The 13,690-nt window shown below is 33.4% G+C and overlaps 1 protein-coding gene across 2 annotated transcripts in view; it reads right to left on the bottom strand.

Annotated features, from left to right (window-relative positions):
• LOC113519395 (ankyrin-3-like) overlaps positions 1–13,690 on the bottom strand; it is a 165,648-nt gene that overhangs the window by 78,440 nt on the left and 73,518 nt on the right. For both annotated transcript variants that reach the window (XM_052897124.1, XM_052897123.1), the window contains exons 2-6: positions 11,297–11,404; positions 2,493–2,595; positions 1,866–2,059; positions 1,186–1,341; positions 71–272 (exon numbers count right to left, since the gene is read on the bottom strand). In XM_052897124.1, the coding sequence (XP_052753084.1) occupies positions 71–272; positions 1,186–1,341; positions 1,866–2,059; positions 2,493–2,595; positions 11,297–11,404 (763 nt within the window). The remainder of the gene's footprint in view (positions 1–70; positions 273–1,185; positions 1,342–1,865; positions 2,060–2,492; positions 2,596–11,296; positions 11,405–13,690) is intronic.

The raw sequence follows: 13,690 nt of genomic DNA, 5'->3' as shown, positions 1-13,690 counted from the left end.
CCATAATAAAGTTACGATAGTATTGTTTGGAAAATTAATGAGAAATATACATCTAGAACACTGAATTTACCATTTTCAACGAGCAGGTCGACCATGGCGAGCTGTCCCCACTTGCTGGCTACGTGAAGGGGCGTGATGTTGTGTTTGGCGGCGCGGCCCGAGTCAGCGCCCGCTACCAGCAACGCCTTCGCCACGCCGACGTTGCCGTAGTGCGCGGCGATGTGAAGAGGAGTGAAACCAGATTTCGAGCAAGCGTCTGGGTTGTGTTCGTTCTAAAAAGATATATAACCTTACTATATGATATCAATCTACTTGTATTAACATTCTGATACTGAGCACTGATCTTTTATTATTCTACATTTCTGCAGTTAATTACTTAGTACTAAGTCGCGACCATAGACTGCCAAAAGCAATAGTGATTCGAAACTTGAGGTTGTCCCTTCATCTATCTTTCCCCATTACAGAAGAATATGTAGCCTTTTATTACAACGTAAAACGGAATGTTATTTATGTATACAATCATGATGATGATATCAGCCATTAACTGTCCATATATGGGCCTCTCTCATAAAGTGGGGTTTTACTAGTAGTTGCCATGCTTGGCAGGCAGGTTGACAACGGCAGTTAGGTTTTGGTAATATTTTAAGAGGGACGCTGCCGACCATTTCTCGATCATTATAGTAATTAATGATATATATAGCCGGAGCCACATGACTATATATATAATAAAGGTAACTAATAACCATATTTACATTAATACTTATAGTAAGTAATAACTACGTCTATGAGAGCTTGTAAAGTATATTTGCATCACTTGCGCATTATCGACTCTTGTAATAGGAAGACTTTGAATCATAGTACTCGGTAACATCACTGCAGTATTTTACTCTTCAAACTGTAACACAGCATATAAACTGACTGTTCGAATCAACAAAATTGATAGAATGCTAGATAAAGATGCCTATGAGAATAACTTTATTCGAAGTTCAGTGAATAATATGTAATACTCAAGAGCAATTTGCCAATTCTTGCTAAACGAGTAAATCTATTTTTATGAAATACATAATATGATAAAAAGATATCTTGAGCTTTATGAAAGGGCATAAGCTATTCTTTAAATACAATGAAAAGGAGTGAAAGCAAACGAAGTTGTATAAGTTAATAATAAATTCGGGCACTATTCACCTCTAACAATAACGTAGCTGCTTTGACGTCGTTCTTTTTAGCTGCTATATGTAGCGCCGGCAACCGGACCTTGCCTCTTGTGTCTGACTCCAGCAACTCAGCTACCACCCGGTCGTGGCCTTGCTGCATTGCTACTGCTAGAGGTGTGAAGCCATCCTGTAAGTTAAAGTAAGAAATATAGATAAGAAATAAGATTTAACAAGCTGAAGCTGCTACACTAAGATCCTTTAAAAGTGGCGTGTAAAAGCACTTAGTTAGCCACTATACTGCGGTCAACCGTTGCGATCAAATTAGCTCTTTTCGATTGATCATATTTATGGATCACATTGTCTCTGTGTGTTCAATCAGAATGTCATGTTATAATAAAAAAAAAAAAAGTATATAAATATAAATTAGTAGTAGCATAGTCTGTTTCAATAAGAACTTAATAAAAATGTACACAAACGAATAATTGACTCGACTACAGCTGTCTAGACCAAATCTAATGTCTCTAAAAGTAGTACAAGCAACTTTTCGCTTTGTTACCAATTCCATTTGGAAAGTTTAACAAAACTAAGTTAATTTTCAATATGTTCTATTGAAAATCTCTATAGTACATATGCGACCTTCAACGATAGTACTAATATTAACCTTCTCATATTAAGAAAGTGATAGCGGAACTCTAATGGCAAACAATCTACCTCTGTAGCCAATGTTTGGCTGGCACCGGCCGCCAGCAGCATCTTGACGCAGCCGGCGTGGTTCTCCTGTGCCGCCATGTACAGTGGCGTGAATCCGGCCGCGGACTGTGCGTCCGCCTTCGCGCCCGCTGCGAGCAGCGCCCGCGCTACTGACTCCTGCCCCGCGAGACATGCTATGTGCAAAGCTGTGTTTCCTGCGAATATAATTATCTCATTTAGTACAAATTTTTGCCTGCAGCTTCGTACGCATCAATTTTGAAAATAGGAGTAGAACGATTTGGTTTTTATGCAACTTAGAATGGCAAACAAGCTAACGGCCCATCTGATGAAAAGTGGTAATCGTCGTATATACACATGAGCACATATACCATGGACATAACAGAGTATACTGTTTCGCCCATGATACCTCCCATGGGTTACCATTCCTGAGGACTAAAATGTCATTCCTCTGTATTCTGTAAATTCACTGCCACATCCTACCCTTCAAACCGAAACATAGCCATGCAAATACAACTGATTTACGGTTGAAATAAAAATGATTATTCGGATGTATATGTTTGGATGATTAAGTTTTAAATGAAAATGCGATGCATATTTATCCCCCCATTTTAGTCAAGTTGTACGCACCTTTTTTTGTAGCGGCGTCGACGATAGCACCGCGCTTGATCAGCTCTTCGACTACAGAAATGTGACCATCTTTAGCAGCTAGATGCAACGCATTCAGACCATTCTGAAATTAAATATAACGACTATAGATTATTTTATAATATCAGATCTTATACTATTGTTTATTCTGTAATTAAGCTAAGCCCATATAAAAACATATGTTTACAAAGATATCATTTTACGAGTATTAATTCGTATACTGTTGTTAAAGATAAAAAATTGCATTTGTATCGCAGTTTCCTTTATCAACAAACTAAATGAATCCTCTACGAATTGTACAAGAGAATTGTATTTTTCTATTATGTTATTACTGACAAACGCGGAAACTATGCTTAATAATCTATTCTGACGTAAAAGGATGATAAATGTAAACATATAAAAATATTCTTTGCGAGTTTGATAATCTGTTTTTTTTTTTACAACTTAGAATGGCAAACAAGCTGACAACCCACCTGATGGAAAGTGGTAACCGTCGCCTATAGACATGAGCAGTACCACGGACATAACTGAGTGTACTGTTTCGCCCATGATACCCCCCATGCGTTGTCATTCCTGAGGACTCAAGTGTTATTTCTTCGTACCCAGTAAATTCACGCCATATCCCACCCTTCAAACCGAAACACAGCCATGCAAACACACCTGCTTCACGGTAGAAACATGTTTTCCTATTTCTGAAATAAACACGTAAGATGTAAGAAGTAGCAAGTAAAAACATACATAAAATGAACTTTTATTTCATTATTCTGAAGCTGATGTTCTTTTTATATTCTTAGAAATTCTCACATGAATATGTTTAAAGTAATCGTATCACTAATCTTCTAAAATTTATTGGAAATTATTTTTAAGTTCAGTAATAAATAAAAAATTATGAAATAAATATGACATCAAATTCAATATTGCATTTATAATAGCTAGTATGCTGCATGCTCATGGTTTTTGCATAAATCACTATATTAAAATCGTAGGTACATAGTCTAGTTAAATTTTACATACACGATAATAACCGCGAATCCGTGAGTGCAATATAATAATATGCCACCGCATAAATTTCATTCTACGAGTAGTATTACTGTATATGTTTGAAACTTAACAAGATAAACCAGAAGGAGATTTTGTACAAAAGTAGTTTGCCTGGGTACCTTAATCCCTTTCGTGTTTCAACCGTGAAGCTATTGTGTATGCGTGGCTATGTTTCAGTTTAAAGGGTGGGATATAGCAGTGAATTTACAGGGTACAGAGGTATAACATCTTAGTCCTCAAGAATAGCAACACATGGGAGGTATCATGGGCGAAACAGTATACTTTGTTATGTCCATGAACTTGAACACTTTAAAATAAAAAAAAAATTAACGACGATGGTTTCAAGAGTGAATCGCGTGAAAGTCGACCTATTAAAGTAGATTTTGCTAACAATGAGGCTGTTAGACCTAATTACTAATAAACCCTTTTTTCCCCTCACCAACGTGTACGTTCTGATAGCGCAAACAGGACAACCAATTCTTTATCGTTTATTAAATAAAAATCTTGCAAACAATACCATAGGTGCTAACAGCATAATATTATGGAAGTATTAAGATTTTAGGATTAAGAAGAAGAGAACAAGATTTATCAGGAATAAACAAAATACAAATTTTTACAAGAAGACAACGAAATATTTTTTTGCATATAAGTACAGAATCTTTATTTTTATTGTTAATCTTTATACTTGTGATTACATAATTCCAAAGTGCTGAAGACACGATCGTGTTAATATTTTATGAACTACATTTTCAAGTGAGAAATAAACTTTAACCTTCATAGTTATATTGATCGTAATTTGTGAGTAGAAGAAGGTGGTAAACGCTCAATTTGCTATCCTTTTGAACTGTCACCGCATTCATAATTAATTTAACGCTATGAGTTTATTCGCGCTAGTGTAAAACGACGTCCAGCTGAGCATAACGTATGAGTTTGAAGGCCGACTATAATTGCAAACCACTATATTGATACACTGGTTGCTCGTCATTCGATTGCAAAAAGTTTTCCTTTTATAGTACACAAATGCTGATAGACAGATACACTGTAGAAATATAAAAATACGTCACATTTTCGACCGACTTCAAAAAGAATAAGGTTCTTCGTTCGGTTGTATTTTTTTATGTTTGTTACCTCATAACTCCGTCAGTTGTAAACCGATTTGGAAAATTCTTTTTATATCACAAAGTTCTACTTACAAATTGATCATTTAGAAATTTTATCAAAATCGGTTCAGTAGTTTAGTTTTACGATCAAAATAACTGGTTTTGTCACAACTAATTTGATTTTTTTGGTACATGCCAGAATTGAAAAAGGAATACTATTAATAAATGCGAAAGTTTGTAACGATGGATGGATGTATGTTTGTTATTCTTTCACGCAAAATATATTGAAAGAAATTCGGTATATATATCTTAACTCAGCACGTAGAATAATTTATATACTAATTCATACAGCCAAAGTTACAGGATAGAGATAGTATCAAATAATAACAACAGAAGTAAAGAGAGAAATAACTAGCGAACGCCTTAGATTACTCGATTCTAGGTAAAGGTGGAATCCTAGAAAAATTCGCTCTCGCAGCGTACGTACCTACTGTAAACTTATCTGGTTTTCTCGTTAATTAACGAACATGCCGATAATTGGGTCGGACTGTGAGATACTTTCTACGGAATTCTCTTTACATGCCTGTTATTACTGCTGTAGAATGTTAACGATAACTCACTGTCTGCAAATCTGGAACGCTATCTATTACTGAGATCTGATTAATTTTAAAAATATAATACATAAATTTATTGGTACACAAACCCTTACAACATTTTATGTCTTATACATATAATATAAGATACAATATACCCAGGTACATATAAAATTACTTAGTATCTTTTTTATACAACTTGGAACGATATACAAGCTGACGGCCCACCTAATGAAAAGTGATAACCGTCGCCTATAACCATGAACATAGACATCACAAAGTATACTGTGTCGTCAATATTACCATGCATGACTAAGAAATTTACTAAATATCCAAGGGAAATAAAAACACTTTCCGCGTAATCGACGTCCCGGTAAATTTAGTAGTTAATTTTATTTAATATATATTATTACAAATACCGCAAAATATGGATCATATGTTTTACATAGGCATCATCACGTACCATTTATTTGCAAAGAACAAATATTTCATTAATAACGAAATAATTAAAAAATATACCCTTGAACAATCTATAGTTTTCTTTCAGCTTCTCAAAAGTTGACTGTAAGAGATCCCCCTATAAGATACGTCCGCCATTGTACATTAAATCTTTTAATACGAGGTTTGTCCGGAATTTATAAAAGTTTTTTAATATATATTTTTATCCCCTTCAAAGTACTCCCCCTGTGACATAATGCAAATACCGCCAAAATATGGATTTTTTTATCATTTATGTTTTTTGGTTTTTGGGAACAAGAAGAAGTCATAGGCATCATCACGTACCATTTATTTGTGAAGAATCAACGCCCCTCTCGCGCCAATTCTGGACGACAAATATTTCATTAATAACGAAATAATTAAAAATGATAACATCGAAAAAAACAATCAACATTGTCTTGAACAATTTTCTTGATTTTTTTGTTCGTGGTTCCCCGGATGTCTTCCACTCTTTGCTTTCACGGCCATTCTTGCAAGAGAGATTACGACGCGCTGCTCTTCAACGGAGATCCCCGACGGGGTTTCGTTATAAGATGGCGTGACAAGTCGCACCGCACGGCGGTCAGACCAGAACTAGGGACATAAGGAAGGGGTCCTGCGCTTACCTATTCCAAACACTTTTATACTTTTAATATATCCAATGTTAATTATGTAAAATAAATATTATACAATACAATAAATTAAACAGGAAATTCGAAACACTTTTTTGCAATTCCTACATTACAAAACGCTACTAGGAAATCCTTTGTAAACACATAGGAAAACATAAAAAAAATAAAACAAATTATTACGGAATCTCTGACGCCTGCGGGGCCGACATAAACAGAATGAAAACACGACCTTCAGCACCTCTGATGTCATAAGTTCCTGTCATTCCATACAGTAGATTGCACCGGGATGTGCTCATTCGGTGCTCGAGGTCGACATTTATCAGATAGAGTGCATACGTGCATACCATGTAATTCAATTTTGTTCTGCGGAAGACCCTCGGAAGCGTAATATGCTCTCCGTGCGGCGACAGAGTAATATGTAGTTTCCACCAAACATACATCATGTTATCATGTACTGTAACACTACATGTATAGAGTTTTATATAAGGTTCCATTTTTCTTTACACAGTTCAACATAAATTTTCAATCGACTTGAAAAAATAAGTTTATTTATTTATTTACACTTTATTGCACCAAGTAAAAAGAGAAATAACAAATACAGTGAATATTAATGATAAGTGATACAAAAGGCGGCCTTATCGCTAAGCAATCTCTTCCAGACAACCTTTGGGTAGAGGACATTGAGAAAAAGACAAAGGGTAAGTTCTCAATTCGGTTGTATTTATACTTCATGTTTGTTACTTCATAACTCCGTCAGTTCTAAACTGATTTGGAAAATTCTTTTGTTTATCTAAAAGAGTCATTATATATTATTATACATTACCTAAGGCATTTAATTTTTAGTCGTCAGAGAAAAATAAAAAAATCAGTAATGTAACTAAACCATACATTGGGGACGGCGTTGGTATTCGCGAACACAGTTCTATACTTTTTTTTTATAGAACTTAGAATGGCAAACAAGCTGACGGTCCACCTGATGGAAAGTGGTAACCGTCGCCTATAGACATGAGCAGTACCATGGACATAACAGAGTGTACTGTTTCGCCCATGATACCCTCCATGCATTGCCATTCCTGAGGACTCAGGTGTTATTCTTCCTCCGTACCCAGTAAATTCATGCCATATCCCACCCTTCAAACCAAAACACAGCCATGCAAACACAACTGCTTTACGGTTGAAACACGAATGGGACAGAGGTACTCAAGCAATCGACTTTTGTACAAATTCTCCCTGCCTTCTGCGAATATCATCGAATATTATAATCAATGCTTTTGATCCAAATAAAGAATTAATTATTAATTGCAGCCGTAGTTTCCCATCAATACTCAACTCCAGGGAGAACGTCTTTATGAAGGCAATAGGTAATACGGTTTTCTATACCTTAGAGAGCTGACATACCCACTTCTAATTGAGCACTTTGAAATCAACCCACAGGGAATATTAGCGTGCACGTGTTAAGTAAATTAGTTATTATGTACATGCAATTAAAACTTGGCCATTACTGTCTAATTGCGAGTAATATCCATTACAAGATAAATATAATTCTCTGACCTGCGCATCTATGGGAATATTGTCGTTTTGTGTGAATATTAATTATTTTAAGTGACTTCTAAAAGGAAAAACAAATCTAATTTTTTTTTTATTTTCTTCTAGTAATTCTTGTACTTTTATTTAAATTATATATATAAATATAACATAAATAAAAATATTTTTTTCTGTAACTAAAGTATCTACATCGTATAAATAACTAATGTTATATCCAATAAAGAATCTTAACTGCCCAGTGTTGAACATAGGTCTCCCTCTATTAAAGGGCTAGTTGTGGCCACGCTTGGCAGGCGGGTTGGCAACCGCAATTAAGTTTTAATGAAGTTTAAAGAGAAACACTGCTGCCCATTCCTCGACCAATAAGTTCTCTTAGTCGACATTTAAGACAACCATGGGAAAGGAAGGTGTAGCCTATTCTATACTGCGATCACACAGAGATGAAGCGTTAATGAAGAATAACGCATCCATGTTGATCCATACATTTTTTTTAATCCACGGAAGAATTTATAATCTTCTCTGCTTCTCTTTTGTAGTTGGTTGAAAACTGCATTAATATTACAAATATTATCTAAATAATACCATGAAATGCCTACATTTAAAGCTTTCGCTTGTTTGTTCTTAACATACGTATAGTTTTAGTATATCCATTAGACACATTAAAACTTTAATAACTCGGCAGTTTTGTTAAATTGACGAAATTATTCTATTTAATTATAAACGATAGCCGTAAACATGAGTAGTGTCATAAAATGTACAACTACTTTCCATCAGGTTTGGTCGCCGTTTGCTACTCCGACTAAGTTTATACTATAAAAAAGTTAAGTTCGAAAAGATCGATATTAGATTGTATCAAATCGAGATAGGAAATCGCATTTAAAATAATTCTGATGTAACTATTGCAGATAAGAATTTAAGAAACTCATATTTGGAACCGATGATGTCGATCAGATTGGATGTCCGAAACGAGAGGACAGCTATGATTAATGAGATAGATACCTACTTATGTTCGGTCAATTGTACATTATTTATTTCCAACTTTCCATCCTCCTCATAGATTTTATCTATGTTCAAGCATATAGAAAGCATATTACAATTTGTAGACCATAGATATGAAAAAATATTATTATTACTTGGCAATTTACTAATTGCGATTTGATGCAGAAATATAATTTTAAATTTATATTTTTTAAATTCTTATTTTAATAATATTGCTAAAATAAATAATGTGTCCAACAAAAAAACCTACATCAATTGTGACAAAACCAGTTATATTAATTAAAAACTAAACTGCTCAACCGATTTTGATAAAATTTCTGTTGGACAAATCTGTATATCCTTACAAAATATAAAAAATGAATTTTCCAAATCGGTTCTGAATTAACGGAGTTAAGAAGTAAAAAACATAAAAAAATTCAACCGAATTGACTTGAAAAAGACACTATTCAAATTTTCATAAAAAGATTACTCGAATGGAGTCATAATACTTATAATAAAAACGAATTACATGCATAGAGAAAATATATTCTTACAAAATTTGTAATAATATTTCGGAACGTTTGATTACAAACGCGTGCAAATGTACAACAAATGCGTGCAAAATTTGGTTAAATGAGCTCTTTTTAGTATTGTTACATTTTTAGTGTTATTTTTATTCTAAGTCTGGGTATCTAGAGTTTTTATACATCAATGATTACGACTAACAAAATAAAGAGCAACACAAATGCCTTTTACAGTATACCAAATCAAATTATCGCAAAATATTCCTGCATATTTTGGACCATATTAGTATAATTCCACTTTGGTTTACATAACATTTGACCATCATAACGGTGAATTGTTAAATTGATTGTCACAATATACTCTCTTTGGCATGAACAAGTAAATAGTTCGATGAAATTTATGATGCTCTATAGAAAACCGGTGACCTAAATCTGTCTTTGGTGCGTAATACCATGGCGTCCCAAATAAATGTAAATAAATAACTCTACTTGTTCAATGTAGCGTTTTCTTATGTTATGGTTATTAAACACAAGTTATTTTAATGATGGAGATTATTAATTGGCATAGAAATATTGTTATATGTTTAGTAACATGCAATACTAGCTTTTGTCCGCAGCTCCACTTGTGTATGATATACTTTCATCACCTATTTCACCCCTTTATGTATGAATCATTTAAAAATGTTGTTTTTGAACAAAGAGGCTAGGTCTAAAATCTCACGTATCTAACTTCTAAATTGTCAAAATTCCAAACAAACTTTCAACCCCTTTAGAAGTTGAATTTTCAAATTTACTTTCTTATATTACCGCCTACGCTATATAAAGAAACTATTTGCAAAATTTCAATATCGTAGATTAAGCGGTCTCGGCTGTGCGTTAATATATGGGTCTGTCAGTCAGCTAATCAGCATCCTTTTATTATAAATATAGAATAGAACGATACTAGAATAACTTATTAATATTATAGATGCAAGAGTGAGTTTGATTATTTGCATGTTTTTTACCAATTGACATCTTAGCGGCTTAATAAATCACTATGAAATTTAGTACATACGTAAATTATGTAATAAGAACGAACACAGACTGCTTCTTTGTCTTCAAACCCTTTAATAACTCTAGTTCAAATAAATTTTTACGTGTTTTTGTAATATATATACTTATCAAAATATTCAACTATATATAAAAAATCATATATTTCTTTACATAGTATGTATTTGGACCGGCTCCCTTTTAACAAACAAAAGTTTACAGACAATAGAATCCCTGAGAGTGGCTGAGGCACATCAAGACGCTTTTTTACCTCACAAATGTATTTCAGAAATGTTTGTTAAAGGGCGCGGGTTGTGCATAATACATATCAATTATATTATGTGTGTGTATGTATTTACTAGCTAGTTATATTTATTATCAACGATTAGTTTTTTGCCCACTAAAGAATTAGCGGGCAAAAATTATAGTAGCATAGTAGTGGTGAAGTAGTGAGAAATTAATGTGTAAGAACATGAATTTCCAACTAGAAGAAAAGTAGGAAAACTAATTAATTAGACTACTTTTAGATGACGTATCATGATAAAACGTACACCAGATTTTAAGTGAGATCTTCAGGAACAAACTGTGCAAACCGTATCCGATTTGGAGCAATAGTTTTTGCGTGATGTCAGGACAAACCATCATAATGATATCAAAAAATAATTGTTTTAGCTTCTATTGTCCTTATAAAAATAAGTGAATGTTAGTTACGAATAATTGCAAAAGTACAGTCACTTGCAACTATATATAAATATATTACTTAATGAAGTATCAATTATTGTAATAAGATACAAAAATGTTGACATATTATTGTAGGCGACTGTACATGTATAAACGATTGGTGCATGACGTTTGCGCAATCCTCACCGAGTTACATGTGTTGATGTCTTTCACTGCGCTGGAGTCTAGTAAGTCGACAACTGTGTCCAATTGTCCGGCGCGCGCCGCACGCAGGAACGCTGTGTTTGGGTCTATCTGTAAAAGAATAAACATAAATTTATTATATATTTTTTATGATATTATATGTCGTAAGGGGCGATAAAGGGAACTAAATGGTCGAGGGATGGGCAGCAGTGTTCCTCTTAAAATATCATCAAAGCCTTACTGCGGTTTTTTCTTATACTACTAAGGTGGCAAACAAGCATACGGCCCACCTGATGGTAAGTGGTTACCGTAGCCTATGAACACCTGCAATACCAGAGGTATAACGCGTGCGTTGCCGACCCTGAAGAAACCTCTTTACCCCCCTTTTGAAGAAGTCTCTTGGGAAAACCTCGTTGTCAACCTGCCTGCCAAGCGTGGCAAATACTGGCAAAACCCCGTAATGAGGAAGGCCTATGTTCAGCAGTGGACAGTTAAAGGGTAATATGATGAATATAATATAATATAAGGAAGTCTGTAACTTATATCGATCAGTAAGGAAAATCACATGTAAGAACGTTAAAATTAACACTAATCTTTGTGGTAGTCATGTAAACAAATAATTAATATGGAAATAACACTTATAATAAGTAATTGCATCGGCGAAAGACCAGCGAGAAAGAATAAATGAAATTACAATGGTGAAAGTAGCAATATCTTTTATTTAATTGCCATATCTTCAAATAGCTTTGTTATAAAGTTATCGTAGATATAAACATAGCAATTTATTTTGTGTAATGACGTTCGATTCTAGTATTGATAATAATCTTAACTTTGTTCTCACGGTGATAGAAAAATAAATAAAAAATAATTTTTAAGACGAAAATGCAATGCAAAAGAAATCCGAAGGAACTGGCACCCTATTTAATTAACCGATTATTACAGTAACTACCAAGTGTATTTGTGATTCGCCATCACTGAACACAAATTACTTTTTATCCTAAAAGTTATACAATCCAACCAATACATCCCGGTTACATTTAATTTCATATTGTTGTATGTAAATAATATTATTAAAACAACCAACAATATTGTTTAATTTTCTTTATTGCATTCAGAAATACAGTAATAATATCAAATTATTACAAGTAATGTGGGTAAAGGTGAACTTATCTCTAATAGAAATCTCTTCTAATGTATAAAAATATTATATATATAAAAATATTATGGAATAACTAAACTTGGGAAGTTCATTAAAAAACAGATTATACTCTTCAAAAGTACACACAAAATTCAAGAACATTTTACGACAATCGTGGTCCACGATTTTACAGTGAGATCACTAACCTAAACGAAGGACAGTCGCAGCCGAATTATAAAAAATCGAGAATTGTAATTGGGTATTACAATTTTTTTTATGCAATTCAAAATAATAAACAAGCTGATGGAGCACTTGATGGAAAATGGTCACTATTGCTTATAGATATGTACAGTGCCATGAACGATAAAAAGGCGGGGTATTTTATAAAGTCCACCGACATAACACCCTTCCGTTACTGAGGAGTAAGATGTTACGTATCCGTACTCTACAATTTCACTGCTAGAATCTATATCATATATTTAAATTCCTTTTAACAGCAAGCACAAAAGTAACTTAATAAATATATTTAAAATAATAATTTATGCAATTTCAATAATTTATTGTCAAGATATTTTACAAGAAGCTTATTCAAGATCACGTTTTGTTTTTTTTTTTTATTTCTACAAGGTGTTTATCTATTCGCCTTGTATTCTTTGTGTGTTATGCCAATTTTGAACCGATTTTTACAATTTTCTGAACTCTTGACAAAATGTTATGTAATAAATAAATCTTTATCAATCAATTGGATTTATGCAATTTTTATTTTGTCAGTGTCAAAAAAGCGGTTTTTATTTGCGAAGCAAAATCTACTTTCTGTAATATCTATCACGTGTTTTGCGTTCTAAGTTCAATTGTTTTATTAATGTAATGTATTTATGTATGTAGTCGTTTATCACACATCATACAACATCTTCATCATCTTCCTACCCCTTTCCCAATTATCATTTGGAGTCGGCATAATATGATTTTGTCCATATTACAAAAAGATTGGTTTTGTAGTTTTACGATCGGCCACCTGCCTGACGTCTAGTCAATAAGTCGTTTATTAGTATTGTTTTAAAATAAGAAGAGATTATGTTAAAAATAATTTTGATTTTCAACTATGATATCCCCGAGACATAGAAAGATATATATAGAAATAAACAGACAAAAGCACCAATCTAATTAAATTAGAAGTTTTGTTTTTTTCTAAACACTAAAAACAAGACCGAGATCATTCAGAAAGTATCAACACGAGCCATCGAGATAAAATTTTAATT

This window comes from Galleria mellonella, unplaced genomic scaffold, assembly GCF_026898425.1.
Source record: "Galleria mellonella isolate WM207_F2 unplaced genomic scaffold, CSIRO_AGI_GalMel_v1 utg352, whole genome shotgun sequence".
NCBI lineage: Eukaryota > Metazoa > Arthropoda > Insecta > Lepidoptera > Pyralidae > Galleria > Galleria mellonella.
Note: the sequence above shows the minus strand (reverse complement) of the source record. Positions and strands in the feature narration are given on the sequence as shown.